General features: G+C 45.4%; 1 protein-coding gene across 16 annotated transcripts in view; it reads right to left on the bottom strand.

Annotated features, from left to right (window-relative positions):
* Nucleotides 1-15,276, bottom strand: part of MBNL3 (muscleblind like splicing regulator 3) — a 100,783-nt gene that overhangs the window by 12,841 nt on the left and 72,666 nt on the right. For 13 of the 16 annotated variants that reach the window (XR_004777808.2, XR_004777805.2, XR_007708830.1 and 10 more), the window contains 3 exons: nucleotides 14,302-14,502; nucleotides 12,545-12,781; nucleotides 4,323-4,473 (listed from right to left, as the gene is read on the bottom strand). Coding sequence is in view for 10 of the 16 variants with exons in the window: in XM_035541139.2 (XP_035397032.1) it covers nucleotides 4,323-4,473; nucleotides 12,545-12,781; nucleotides 14,302-14,502 (589 nt within the window). In the remaining 6 variants the exon portion in view is untranslated. The remainder of the gene's footprint in view (nucleotides 1-4,322; nucleotides 4,474-12,544; nucleotides 12,782-14,301; nucleotides 14,503-15,276) is intronic. The other 3 variants (XR_004777811.2, XR_004777810.2, XM_035541142.2) reach the window with 1 other exon arrangement.

Consider the following 15,276-nt stretch of genomic DNA (forward strand, 5'->3'; position numbering starts at 1 on the left):
CAAAACATTCTCAACACTTAGTACATTTATAAGCAGAACAATGATGTATTAGACTCCGAGGGCCAAATTTCCAAAGGGGGGGAGGGCGGGTGTGCTAGCAAAAGCCCACGTCAGCTCGCACCCGTGGGGAGTTAGACACAGCCAGTGCACGTTCCTTTGGGTGGGGACATTTTGGCAAGCGCACCCTCCCACCCGCCTTGGAAAGCTCGTCCCCTTCCCTCCCCTCCCCGTCCCCGCCAGGAACCAGAGGTACATGATGCACTTTGCAGCGAGCCGCTGGCAGGGCCCATTTCACGGCTACGATCTCGCCGGGCCAGCAGCCGCGTATCGGCTCTCCAACCGGGTTTTCTCGCCTCTCTCTAGCGGGGACGTTTCGGCACGGTACAGGGGTGAAGGCACTGCAGACGAGCGGCTAGCAGCCCGAGCTCTCTCCGCACAAATCCAGCGTGCTTCCTTTCCACTCTAATTCTAGAGGGTTTGGCAAAATTCCCCCCTCGCGAGGTAGGAGGGAATAGAAAGGGGAGGAGGCCGAGAGGGAGAAATTCCCGAATGCATTCCAACGGTCACAACTCGCAGGAAGAGCATCTGAAAGGACAACGCAGCAGCAGGGAGCTCGGCAGCCTTTTCGAAGCTGCACTTCCCATGGAGCGCGGAGCTGGAGGGGATGCTCTTGGGGTGCACAGAGCCACCCCCCAAACCCACGGAAGGATGGGGAGGATGCTGCCCTGGATCACTCCAACCTGCAGCCACTGATTTCTCCTCCTGGCCAGGAAAGAGCTGGGCGCGGAGCAGCAGACAGCAGTGAACTTGTTGGCACCAAAACCCAGGAGACACACCTGGCCTTCCATGGGGACAGCTCAGACACTGCAGTCACCCAGGTATATCCACAGCCATAGCTTGTCTATGTGTGCTCCCACCCAGCCCATCTCAGCACAGACATGGGATTCAGCAAAGTCCGCCGGGACTGGGAGCTGGGGCCTGCAGGAGCGATCACAGGGTTCAGCAGCGGGATAACCCTGTGCCCACAGGGCCTCCTGCCACGCAGGATCACCCTCAGGTGGATAAAGCAGCCTGGAGGGACGGGGGAGGTTCAAGAGCAGAGTGCTCAGCCATTTCTGCCAAAGCTGCTGGCTTTCAGGCTACCCCAAATGGTTCCCTGGAGGCCCTGCTCTCTTCTCTCCCCAAAGCTCCTGCGCCCCTCTTTCTCACTCTGGCTGAAGCAGGTGCGCCCCTGGATGGTTGCAGTCTTGCATAACCTTGGCTGGAGGATGAAATCTCAGCTCTCACCCATCCTGCTGTACCCAGCAGCCGTAGAGAGAGGGGAGGGTCCCTCAAAGACCCACACAGGTTCCTGGCATATGCCGGATCCTGAGACTGTATGTTAGCAGCAGAGAGCGTGTTCTCAGCCTCACTGCATCCCTGGTACCTCCTCACAGCAACTTGTACCTGCACAGCTGACAATTTACTAAAGAGATGAATCTTCAGCTGGTCCACAGTTTAAGCTCTTCTTCACTCGCTGTACAAGCAGCACCCTGCTCTGGTAAAGGGGCTGACCTTGGATGCATTCCTTCTTAAAGCCTTTACTAAAACAGTCTCTTAAAATGTCCTCAGAAGGACAACCAAAAATCTGAATGCTAATACACCTGATGCAAAAATAATAAACCATCAGTAACCGCTCATTGATATTTCTTTTGTTGGATGACTTAAATGGGTTATAAAGACATTTAGGTTGACAGATTTTTGTCTCTGCAGCAGAACTAAATAGGGGTGGGAATGCATCGCCTTGGATTCTCATATTAGTCACACGAAACACTGCACTGCACAGAAATTAAAAGGGATACAACCATTTAAGCCTCAAAGAAGACAGCGGATAGACAATCACACCACTCAGCCACCCAGATTCTCACTGATGCATACTAATTTGCTGTCTCTTTCAGATTAGGAAAAGTTGAGAAGTTTGTGTAGAAAAACCTACCAACGCTTGCAGTGGGTGTCATGCACAGAACTGACCCTGCACACCATGCATTGAAGCGTGGAAAGATGAACAAAAGGGATATTTCATTAGTGAAGCTTCAGTGTTAGAAATCACTTTAACTAAAAAGCAGGTATTCTCTTTGCAGCATTCAATATTTAAGCACATGCAAAACAGAGTCTGCATATTGATACACAGATAGTTTAAACTCAGTTTTAAGAGAACATAGCAAACCAAATTAATTCTTGAATTCTTGGGTAGTAGAAAAAGTATTTCTTCTCCAACCCTGGTATTAGATGATTTGATCTATCCGACAAATCAGGGCTGTTTGGTGGTTTTTGTTTTTTTGCTATCAAGTGTGTTGATTTTTTTCTGATGATGTCAACAGACAAGTTTGCTTTATAGAAAAAACACGCTCATGTTAAAACCAATTTTCTAAAAACAATTTACTCCTGAAAGCAGGGATTGGGATTCAAAGTCTCTAGTTTAAGTTGAAAGAGGCAGTTGCTTTTAGATTTGAAACAGTTGCAGTTCTGACACCACTTTCAATATTCACTACTCTGACTCCTCCTGGCTCCATGGGAAACCATGATGCTGATCTCTCAATAACTGAAGAGGTGAAATTAACAAAAACAACCACTCACTTCCACTCCCAGCCATGTGAGTTGTTACATGCCACCTCTCTGCTTTGCTTTCAAGAGTGCTGCAAAGGCTTAGACCAGATTTGCAGCCCGATGCATCAGGAAGGGAAAATGTGGATGTGTAAATTCATCAGAGGTTCTGTGACTGGAAATTCACTCCTCTGACCAGTGTTAATATCCTCAGATGAGAGCAGATGCCAGTAAATAGACTTGTTACACATCTGCCTGTGTGTAATTCTATTCCCAAGAGACAGGGCACAACAGCACTACAAGAGTTCTGGGTAAAAGCTAATTTATAGTGCTTGCATCAGAAATGTAGGTCTTTATGTCAGCTTTGGAGACCGCGACCTCAAGGGAAGGAAGCACGTAGCCAGCTCATAGATTTCGCTTTCTAGAAAGTGTCAGTGTTTTCTGAAGTTGTATTTTAGTTGGCATCTGAAAAAGCTGTGGTAAGGTTGGTAGAGCCAATCCACTCCAAGAGCACTTTGCAGAGCGCAAGGCTCCGGCTTAGTCCCTCCCTCCATCTCTTCATACAAGACCCCATTGCCCTGGAAAAACATTCTGGCGTCTACTGAATTCTGAATATTTCCAAGTACGCTCATAACATACAGGCCACATGAATCCAATGTTTAGGTCTCAGCTCTCTGGATCCACGCTCACACCTAAAATGCAGTTTGGTCTCGATACTGGGGTCTCTCTTAAAGCTTTTCCCCTGACCTCAGGGAATGGCAAGGCCAAGGTCCAGGTCCACTGCATGTTCACTGCATGGCCAGCCCAGAGAAAGGTTTTGTATGTTTTTGTAAATATAAAATTTGGCATATGAATACAGCATTAGACATTAAAAACTTCAGGCAGTCATTTTCATATGATGCTCTGCGATGAAAATAATGATACTAAAAACGAGCTATCGACTCTGGAATATTTCCTTTTTCAGCCACTTTCAGAACTTACTACTCTAAGCAGGTTTCGGTTTTAATTTGGCTGCAGCGAAAAGGTTAATTGGCCCGTCAGCTGTCACATCTGCCACGTCAATATTTCAGCTTCTGTATGAATTACTGAACTGCATCTTTCAATTTTACTCTGAGACCTTAAAGGTACAATAAAAGCTGGGAGTTAAATTGCTTTTAAAAATCTTAGGTTATCATACTGGTCAAAAGACAAGCAAGAGGAAAATATATGACTTTAAAGAGGATTATGGAATTTGTATTTACTAAAGATGAGCCATTCCCTCCATAAACCCCACAGCTGCTGGAATATGTAGGTCACTGAGATAGAAGGTTAGAAAGATACCTGCAGCTTGAAGTGAGCGGACAGCTCTACATAGAGGTCCGCCAAACATTTTAACATGAGTCCATAATATAGCTACACAAGAGTCAAAGAATTAATTTGGGATTAACTAGTTGAACCATAAGGAGGAGAAACAGGAAGTGTGAATTCAGAAACATGCAGACATTTTTCTTAGTTTGACTGCTTAAAAAAAAAAAAAAAAAAAGAAAAGGCTAAGAGGGGATCTTTACAAGTGAAAAGCTCTAAATTGTATTAGGTGAAGGAAAAAAGTCAAACATACATTAACTTCCCACTGATTTTTAACATGAAACTTTATACACTAATACTCCTTTGCGAAGGACTCTTACAAATCTGCTTATTAGCTCAATGTCTAGGCCATAAAAAGAAAGCAATGACGATGGGGAAAGCAAGGAAACACTTACCTGTAGGGATGAACGTAGGCTGTTGCAACTGCATGTTGGCTAGAGCCTGTTGGTAGTGGAAAACGCTTGGGTTAAAGACTGTGGTGGCACCATTGTTTTTTTCAAGTGCTGGCCTCTTTGGTAAAGGTTGAAGTGCACCAGGCGGCAGGGCCTGTGGATGAGGGAGTCATTAAAGACAAGTGGAATATAAAAGCGACCCAAAAGCAGACAGAGCATGCAATAAATAATAGGGGGTCTTGGCTGCAAATCACCTGCAACTGTATCAACTTTGCAGACAGGAAACAGAAGAGCAGCTAAATCACAGTAAAAGTGGTAGGTGTAACCACAGCGTCACTAGGTAAGCAGTTAGTAAATGCACCAGGAGACAGGGGAAGAGTCCAGGATGAGGAAACACTAAGGAAGATTTTCAGTAGGACCGACTTGGAAAAAAAGCATGAGGGGGAAGAGGGGAAGAGGTGATCATCTGGACAGGATACCACAAAGCACAATTGCAGGCAACAAGCATTTAAAAAACGTACCAGCTAAGAGAAACACAGTAGATGACTATTTAAAAACAAAAAGATTAGCATAAGTAATAAGTGCCATGGAAAAATTAGGGATGCTTGCCTCTCTCTGCTTACTCCAATACCTGCCTGCATGGATGTGTACATCTGTGGGAGTGTGCACTCTTGGATGCAGATGACTCGTGTGTTCAGGTGGTAAAGTGAAAGCTGTTGCCAATTACACATATAATGTCACATTCATAGTAAAATGCATTTCCACTTGTTATTAGCGAGGCTGAGCAACATAGCCAAGAATAGGCCTGATTCTCTGCTGCCTGCAACAGCTGCACAGCTCACAAACAGCAGATTTGGACTTGCTCCCAATTTCTAGTAGCGCAGCACTAGAAGAAGGCCTCCAACAGTTAAATACCGCTTGCTCATTATTAACAGTGGAAAAAGCCATTGACAAATCTGCTGTTCGAACAAGATTTGGGTGGGTCTTGCTATCAGGCAAATCCTTTCTTTTTGTTCTATCACACCACAGTGCTTCTTCCAGCCCGTCAAACCTGTTTCATGATCAGACTTGGTAAAAAGCATTAACCCAACTCAGGAACTCTTCTCAGTAAGGTACTCATCATTCAAAAAGCATGTCTCAACAGCAAAGCAGTATGTCAGGTTCTTAGGAGACAGAAACGTGTCTAATGATTTACAGCTTTCCATTGTACCCAAGCAAAAAACCACATTTTTTTCCACATTGTGATAGAAAAGGGTCCTTCTTAATTATGCCCTGCAGTCCTTTTGCACGTAACACTCCCATTGACGTCAATGAGATTTACGCATGTGGAAGTCATGCAGAATCAGGTCCTTTCTGCCTAGTTGTGTTTTATATCATGTAGCAAAGCAATGGCTGAACCATAGGGTTATCACTCCTTTTTTTTTTTTGTTTGAGTAAATGACAGTGAAGGGTGGGTATTAGAGGAGGTTTAGCTAATGAAGAGTTAAGGCTACAAACACATAGCACTTGTAAGAAAGGACACAAGGAAAGAGATATTCTAAAGTATCTTGAAGACCAACACACAACAGAATATAACCAAAAGCTTGCAACGGTTTGTCACCATCTAGAAACAGCTTTCACTTTAATTTGCTACAGGAGACTGCTCATCTGAGAAACGTTAAGCAAGATACTTCCAGGCGAAACATTACTCCAACCTATTGCTATTCACATGGTGGCTTTTGGGTAGCTTTAATATTAAAAAAATAAATAAGTAGAAGACATTGCATTTGCAAAACTGCCCTCAGACATGCACACATCCTCTGCTAATGCTAGCAGATATCCAGTGCCAGCATTACGACTTAATGATATCTTTCTAGATTTCTTCTGGCTAGTATCAAGAGACAGCAGTCAAACATGAGCCAGCATTCTCAGACAGAACCCAAAGTCTCTTGCTTAAGATCTATATTTCAGGATGAGATCTTCTAGGTAAAGATCTAAGTGTTTCCATTTTTAGGGGAGCCCCCACTGGTATCTACACTAAATCTGTCTTTATATACATCATGTCTATTTAATGATGGTTCCATGAGTGTTCCTTCAGGCACAAAACAGATCTGCAGCTTGTAGAGACTGTAGTAACTCCACCGACATCAGAGGCGCTTTACAGATTTACAGTAACTGAAGAACGTGCTGCTTAAATCCATATTCCTTACTGCGCCTGATTGCAAAACATGCTTTCTCCAAAATCTGCTTCAGAAAAAAGAAATTACTAATTATAGCAAAGCAACTGTGCCAAGCACGTAATGGACTTTTGACTCCTTGCTTCTTGGCCAAAGGCTGTCCCCACCCCAAAAAGTTCATTATCCCTACTGTCAGTGCCAAAAGCAGAATGGCCGAAGGCTTTGAGACCTCACTGTGAAGTGCTGTCTCTTTACACGTGGGACAATTCCTGAGCCCAGCACTGGAGTCAGAGGTGGCGTATAAACATGAACAAGCCACAGGGGTGTCAAGGCACAACAGCCTGCCCTACTGTCTCTCTAACACTGTGCTTCCTCCTACCCAGCTTCAGCCCCTTGGGCGCATGGGAGAGAATGCAGCTACAGCAATTCCACTTCTGTTGCCTGAACAGCACCTTTGGGAAATGCCTACACAGCAGCTGGGGCGGAGAAGCCCAAATAAATGTAACATTTCTACAGTCTTCTAAAGAAGCAAGCACACCGGCTTCACGCCGTGCAGCCCAGAGGCCAGCTCTGCCATTTGAGCTCCGTGGGCACGAGAGTCAGAGCCCATCTTGGCCTGCTCCTGTTCTGACAGCCTTCTGGGCGTCCTGCTCCCACGCCAGCCGCTGGGGGAAGCATCCGTACCGGAGCACGCCCCGCAGATCCCCTCTTCTTGCCAACCTATCTAACTCTTGAGTTAGTCACCACTGCAGCTACTGAGAGTGGACAAGTGACGGCTCTGCAATTTGCCCTGCTGTCTGGTACACAATGCTGCTTGTCACTGCCCTCTGGACAAGCCTCAGTCACCACAGATGTAGCAGTAACCTTTGATAGCTGACAGCAACCTTTTCTGATTCTTACTGTCTCCACGTGCACACAGGTATGCAACTTTTGTAACATCATCAGGCCATTTGCACTAACGAAGGGGTTAATTTTTCTTCCCCTGTTCAGTATCCATTTGATAGCCCGAACTGATCCTAGTGAACAATTCCCACTACAAAAATGCCAGGCAGTCTCCCATTTTGGGGCTGGGAAAGCCACATTCCTGCTGGAATATGAGTATCTGAACAAAAAGATTTGTCACTTCTCTGCACGGCACAGAAATAAATCAGCCGGAATGACAGACAAAAATGCAATGCATGCCTAAATCAAGATTTCCCACGTGCAGGTTAATAACTCTCTCTTGTTATTTTTTTGCAAGACAGGAACTGGATTAAATCTTTGCAACAAACAATTTAATTGCGCCTCAAAAGTTCCCCTCAGATCCGTATCTCCTGGGAGCAGATCACACTTTCACTCCTTTGCACTTAGCTTAGAGGGGCTGGCTCCGTATCTGACTTGCTGCTTCAGTCCAAGTCACAACAGATAGAACGATCTGAAAGAGGGCAGAGGTTGCACCCATTCCCTGGCAAGCAGGGGAACCAATCTGAGCAGTTTCCTCTGAAGACTGCGTGTGTTCTTATCGGCACTGTAAATCATTCTCTGGTGCAGCCTTCACAAAGGGTTCAGAGGAGGTGACATATTCCAACATTATAGCTGAAAACGTTCAGATGTTCCAAGGCAGGAAGACTATTAAAAGTCCCTTATCTGATCAGGTTTTGTTCAGCGGGGAAGGTCAGGAGGGTAGGGGAGTTACAGGGCTTTCCCATTCTCAGCCGGACTGTCTCCTAAGCGAGGTGGCTCTCGGCAAGGGCAGCGGGGCACCACGGAGGTCACCGTCTAAGCTGGCTTTGGGGCTGTGCCTGTGCCAGCAGTGAGCACCGAGAGGCTGTTGTGTCAGCCACAGTGTAATTCCAGCCTGCTGGCGGAAGCTGGCCCCTAACTAGATTTCCTCGTGCTGCTGTCTAAAGCTACAACAGGGAAGCCTGCTGACTATCAAAAAGAAAAAAAAAAAAAAAAAACACACATAAAAACACGCCTCACACACACAAAAACCACCACAACCACCAACAAAAACAACACAAGTCTTGCAAAGTTGCCAAAGGGGCTTTGCCTCTGGCCAAACTCAACACAACCTCTTTTCATTTAAATTTTCCCCAAACAGAGCTTAAAGAAACACGCTAACATTCCCGTTCTGGGAAAAACAGCCTCCCTGCCTGAGCTAATATTCACTGGCATTGGAGGGAACATTCATCCCACTGAGACCCCTGGGAAGGCGACCTGCTCAGACTGGGGGTGAGGAACAACCAGACACAGGCAGGGAGAAAGGTGGGGGAGCCCCTGCTCGTACAAGGAATCTGCCAGCCAGAGGGGAAGGGGAGCAGATCAGCTGTGCTTCCCAGTGCTGGGAACGGCGAGCAACAGCGGCTTGGAGGTTTCAGAACTCCTCTGTGTCCACTCTTCCCTTTCCCCCTACAGCTCTGGGACTAGATTTTTTTTAGGATGCATTAAATCCCTCACGTTGGGGTGACTGAGAAGGAATTGTCTTGTACAGAGCCAGGACTGACAGCAGGCTGGGAGGATGGCTTTTGCCTTACTATGAGGATCACAAAGATGGGTAAACGTATCTGGGGCTTAGAAAATTATCGGAATTAGCTTACATGAAGGCAATTTGCAGGCAGAAGGCTGCAAAGCAGATCCCATGCCTGAGGCAGAAACAAACGGGCACCCAGAGCCAGGGCTCTTGCTGATACGGGGGGAGGAACCAGAGCCAGAGCCAGCTGCAGTAGCCATGGCCTCCCCAGCTTACCCAACGCACCATCAAAGTCCTGCCTTACACCTCCTTCAGCTCCCAGCACAAATCTCTGTGATGCTGCTTAGCTCTCTCTCTGCTTCTCTCAACACCGGGAACAGCCAGGATTGGAGAAGTCCTAAATTTGGTCTGTGCCCATTGAACAGAACACCCTGCCAAGGGCAGTACCAGCAGACACTGCCGGGCAAGGCCGTGTCGTTGAGCATACCACAAAAAGCCTCTCTGTCTTCAGTGGCAGGAACAGGATCCATCCTGCACCACCCAGCCCTCTGGCATATCCAGCACAGTGCAGACCTACCGAGTTAAATCCTCACCAACACACCGCGTTTCACAACTCTGCTGCTGCAGTTTGGAAAAAAATAGCTCAAAACCCTGAGCTGCCTGCCACCACAAAGGCCCCCACGATTATTCCGTGCCCCCAAAACACATCTGGGCTTTGGGAGGAAAAGCTCACGTGGTTAATGGGTGGTGGGTGGGTGCAGGATCGGCATGTCTGAAAGGACACTGCAACATTTCTGACCCGGATGGGCAGTCTCCCCAGGCACTAACACAACAGACCAAGCGAGGAAGGCTTTCATGCAGATGGTTACGTGCAAAGCGAGAAGGTGAAAGGTCCAAGTACCAGGTCAAAGGTTGCCTCGAGCGGTCGCTTCAGTGATCTGACAGCTGGCTGAGTCTTAATTAGCAGGCAGCGAGCACATGATGGCAATGGGCCAGGGAGGGGGGTCAAGCACAGTAACAAAAAACAGCAAGCAGAGGTGTGTCAAGAGAGCCATATTTTGGGGGAGGTGAAGAGAAAAAAATAAAAATGAATGCATTATACAATATATTAAAAAGACGAGGCATGCACAACATGGGATGGCTGAGTAATTACCTGGCCCAGTGGCTAGTCAGCTCTTTTGCCTCAGTAAAATTCAAAAACTAAAGAAATAACATCATGGGCGTGTGCCCTAGAGCATTTTCACTGCAGCTGGCACAGCGGGTGAGGAGTGCTTGGGGATTAGCGCCTGCACGTGGACTCGCACTGGGCTCCAGCCCTAATTCTGCAGCTACATGCGGAGGTCAGCAGGAGGGCTCGTGGCAGGAAAAGGACCACTGGTAAAGAAGGAAGGTTCAGGCACTGCTTAAGTGTGATCCTGCACCAGGGAGTGAGCCTGACCCAATTCACCTGGCTGTGCTGCACAGACCTGAGCCAAGTTGCAGAGAGTAGAGCTACTACTCGCGTGTGACAAGTAACTGCAGGATTGTGTCCCTCAGACATGTCTTCTGAATCTAGATTTGAAATCATTCCAAATCTATTTTAGAAGGGCTTATTACACCCATTTGTCTGGCATGTGATTTTTGATCCAAGAAGACTGGGCACCAGTCTTCGCTTTAATAAAGTCTGATTCCTCAACAGGTACAGTAAGTGCATCAAACCTTGAGAAGTCAATGAATAATGTAAGCTGTTTTGGTGGCAAGGGTGATGCAACAAGCCATCAATAAATATTTTAAAGGTTCTAGTTAACAGCATACAAATAAGGTTAATTACATTTTTAAGAGAAGCCAACAGCATGAATAAAACATGCATTGGCTTCAGTTAAGTAGCAGTGTCCTAGACAATTAGTGAAAAAGTAAAGCATCAATTGTAAAAAACACAAGAGTTTAATTTCAGAAGGGTCTTTTTCAACAGACCTTGGCTGCTGTTTCAATAATAATAAAAACAATAAGAGATATAACAAATAAACTGTTCAGGAGAGATAAATACTGCATTATAAATTGGTTCTTCAAATTACATTCCAGGTAATGTTGATGTTAACAGAAAAACATTTGTGAATCCTCCCCTTTTTTGTACTATGTTTCACCATGAATGATAAGCAACCTTCTCACTGTCTTAAAAAAAGGTATTTAGAAAAATTTTAGTATCCTTACTTCTAAATCAAAAAGGAGGCAAGAACCTTTTTAATGTTAGTTATTCACGTAATCACAAAACTGATGAGTCTGGAAGGGCCCAACCTACTGCTCAAAGCAATGTCAGCTGAAGTACCTTGCTAAGGACTGCATCCAGGCAGGTTTTGAGTATCTCCAAGGATGGAACAACCTGTTCTGGTGTTTGGCAACCCTCACAGTAAAGAAGTTTTTTTCCTACATTCACATGGAACTTCCTGTATTTCAGTTTGCACCCACTGCCTCTTGTCCTTTCACTGAGCACTGCAGAGAAGAGTAAGCCTCTGTCTTCTTTACCCTCTCCCATCCCTCTCTCCAACAGTTGTAGCTCTCTCAGCCTTTCCCGGTGTGTCAGATGCTCCAAGTTCTTCATCATCTGAACTACTCATCTACTGATCTGAGTGAATCCTTTGCTGGACTCACTCCAGGATGTCCATGTCTCTCTTGCACTGGGGAGCCCAGCACTGGCTACAGCCTTCCAGTTATGGCCTCACCAGGAATGAGACGAGAAGGATCACCTCCCTTGATCTGCAGACATTATTCTTCCTAGTGCAGCCCAGGATGCTGTTGGCCCTTTTTGCCAGGAGGGCACAAGAAAAATTCATAACAGCAATACTGTCCCCACTCTGGACAATTTCAACAGTGCAACTAGATTTTTCTGTTGCGCTGTTAGAAGACAAGTTTCCAGCTAGAACGAAGGTGTCGTTAAATGGAAGTCAACAGAATGGCAAACATTCACTACACCTAGGAATTTGATCCACACTGGTAAGTTTTCTTTGACTTTTTATAATTCTAGGTATTAGAAGTCACAACTCAAATTAAAATGTAGGTGGGACCATCCTTACCAGGTTCTAAGTATCAAACAGATCAGGAAGTCATCCTTGATATGAGACTTGCCATTTCACTAAGCCTTGGCAAAAGTAATAGGCACAAGCCTCCTCTGTTTGCTAGGCTGGAACAATTGATATGTTGTCTGCTTTGAAGTAAGTGGAAATTTTGCTACTGACTTCGACAGGCCAAGATTCCCCTGCAAAGGGTTTATTATAACATGAACATTTTTTCCTTTCATTGTGTACAGAGGAAGCTAACCTGACACCTGCGTCTTAGCAGGAAGGTGTTTGCTTCGTGTACTGCTGAACTTGCTTTCAGGCCTGATGCACGTCACCTCATGATGTCTTGTCAGAAAATCACAGGGTTCAACACTGCGTCCCTAACTGGCGAGATGGCACTGCCTCACTCAGTGCTTCATGCTACAGCAAGCACATACAAAGGATGGAAAGATGGGATTCACGCTGCACATGCTCTCAGCTCTCTATTCAGCAATTTACAAAATACTCTTCTGCAAATGACACATATAACACAAATGAAACCTCTCAGCAATAGAAATATAGCTTGATAAGAGCTCTACTTACCATTGCAGCTGCAGCTGTCTGGTTCACCTGGTGTTGAGCTGCCTTGATTTTGGCTTGCAGGTGTGCAGGGGGATGAAAGTACTTGCATTTCTCCCTAGAGCATCGACCTTTGATGTAATCCATGCAAACTGTAACAGTATTTTCATTTGTGTCTATCATTGCAATATCTATAGGGTGAGCATAACGGCAATCATTCTCACCACGTGTGCAATTTCCACGCTGAAACTCTCGACAAACCTTAAAAGAAAGTCACAGTGTTGAGAAGGACATCACGTTACTCTTCATTTAGAATTTTCAACACAGAATATCAGTTCATTGGCTGAATTAAATTATGGGTATATTCTAAATCCATGCTCTTGGGTACCACTTAGACAGTCACAGGGGCAACTGGTGCTACTCATAACTGGTTCACAGTATGAGGAAAACTCATTGTTACCAATGCCAACTACCAAATGTAAGTGAAATACAGAATTTGTACAAAATGGAAAGCGACCTGAATCCTGAACCTGGAAAGTCAATGGTGTTTTGCCAAAACTCGAGGAGCTCAGTATTCCTCCCCAGCCTCTAAAGCTTTTAATAAAGATTTTAATAACTCTGCCATTTGTGTCTCAGGTGGATTTTACATATATATATATATATATATATGTATGTATATTTATGGAGCATACTCCTGGGTAGGACTTCTAATTCTAAATGTTGCAAGCTGTAGTATTTGCAATAGGTACTTATTCTTAAATACGAAGAACCTCTTCCATGTAAATAGTCTCACTGCCCTCAATAATAAAACTCTGACCTTGGGGTTACATGACAGTGCATTTGATTGCACTGCAGCGTGTTCATAAGGAGTTGCCAAAACTGCTAGCCTTAAAAAGATCGTGCAGCTCCCCATAAGTTATGAGCACTGAAGCAGCAAAGGTAGAGAAAAAGGTTTCACAAAATGGATCTTCAAGGCTTCCTTGTCTGAAGGTATGAAAGAAGGCCTATAGCTAGTGGCATAAATCACATACCAGTACGCTGTGCAGGGAAAGGTGAGACGTCACGTGAGAAAGGAAGCAATCAGCAATGCGATACAAAGCACATAACACAAAACAATACGTTTTGAAATGACACCCTTTTCCACTACCTTCCTGTGTTATAATTTACACCTGCGGGAGCCTCTGCATTGAAGTCCTCAGCCCTTATTTCCCACAGAGCCTCTGCTCAGGGTCTGAAAGACATACACAACTCCTCCAACACTAAGTCCCAGCATGCCCAGCCAACTGTCAGGGCAAGCTTGCCAGGGGAAATGTCTTTCCAATGCCCCGTACTCAGCAATCCCAACAGCATAATGCTTGATATTTTCTGTAAAAACTTAGTAAGCTTGTCTCAAGACAAGGGAAGTGTCTGTTACTTCCACCCTCTTGTTCTCATTCCAAAACATCTCCCACTCAACTCAGTTAAAGGGCAGACTATCTACTTGCCTTTTTTTTTTTTTGTAAGCGTGGCAGATAACACACAGAAAACAACAATCCCATGCCTGCTCTAATGCCTACTGAAATCAGAAGAGGGAGCACTCCCAATTTTCCAGTAACTTCATAAGATTTTGGGATCAGTCCCCAAATAAGTCTGCCCAAGCAGAGTGCAGCAGCCCGGTTTTAGGAGAGGTCTAAGTTTATCTTTGCGCTGCACTGCATGAGGTCACTCTAGCAGAGTGCAACAGTTAGACCCACATGCCCTGTTCACTCCCTTTAGCAGTATCAAATCAGACATCCAAATACCTCCAGTTTATCCGTACGCATCAGTTTCTGCCCAGCAGAGCCTCCTGGTACTGTAACAGTAGGATTTCCAGAAACCAGGACAGGAGTATTTGGTAAAAGCTCTGCAGGAACTAAGCCCATCCCAGGAGAGACATGACTCAGGTAGGGACTAAAAGCCATCGTGGGGCTTGTTGCAAGCGATGGAGTCACAGGAAACGTCGTCTGTGTATAGAAAAAGGAAAAACAAAATGTTAGTTAAAGAGCTCTGTCTTGGATTATCCAGTCAAAGCCTTGAAGCGCTTCAATCCTTTTAAACAATTCGATTAGCAACATCAAAATGCTGTGCTCTTCAATCTATTCATTTATCGCCATTTACTTGTGATCTATCCGTTTCTCCTGACTCACAAGTTCGTGACTCATGCTGAACACAAGGCATCTTTATTTGTCAGATCAAAGCATATTGATGATCTTTATAGTCTAATGACACAATTAAGGATTTCATGCCAGCAATTAGGGCAGGCCCAAATAAAACAGACTTCTCATTTCCAAATAAATATCTCAGCTTCTGTATGTCTACACAGCGCTGTACAGGGACCTCAAGGTAAACTGAAGCTTCAGGACCTAGAAGCAGGTAACCCAATTAGTTACATGGTTGAATTTACTATAAACCTGCACTGAGTTTCGTGTCACCATGGACAGTCTGGCTCACGTAGACAAACTGGACCATTTAGAGTCATGAGGCATCTCTGCTCTGGTACCCTTCAAGGTCTACCATTCTGCACATTGATAGGTTTCAGACTGTCAACACCCTCCAGGCAAAAGCCATTTTACAGGAACATCCCGCGCCTGCACTCCATGGGAATGGCTACCAGAGGACACCAACATCATTAGTGACACAACATGCCAGACCTCATAGATTTGCAAGAGCAGACGGGTAGCTGGCTTGGAAGCGACGTGGTCAGAGCGTGCCAGGTGAGATGGCTCGTTCAGGTGGGC

The sequence above is a fragment of the Cygnus atratus genome, chromosome 13 (genome assembly GCF_013377495.2).
Source record: "Cygnus atratus isolate AKBS03 ecotype Queensland, Australia chromosome 13, CAtr_DNAZoo_HiC_assembly, whole genome shotgun sequence".
In the NCBI taxonomy this organism is placed as follows: domain Eukaryota; kingdom Metazoa; phylum Chordata; class Aves; order Anseriformes; family Anatidae; genus Cygnus; species Cygnus atratus.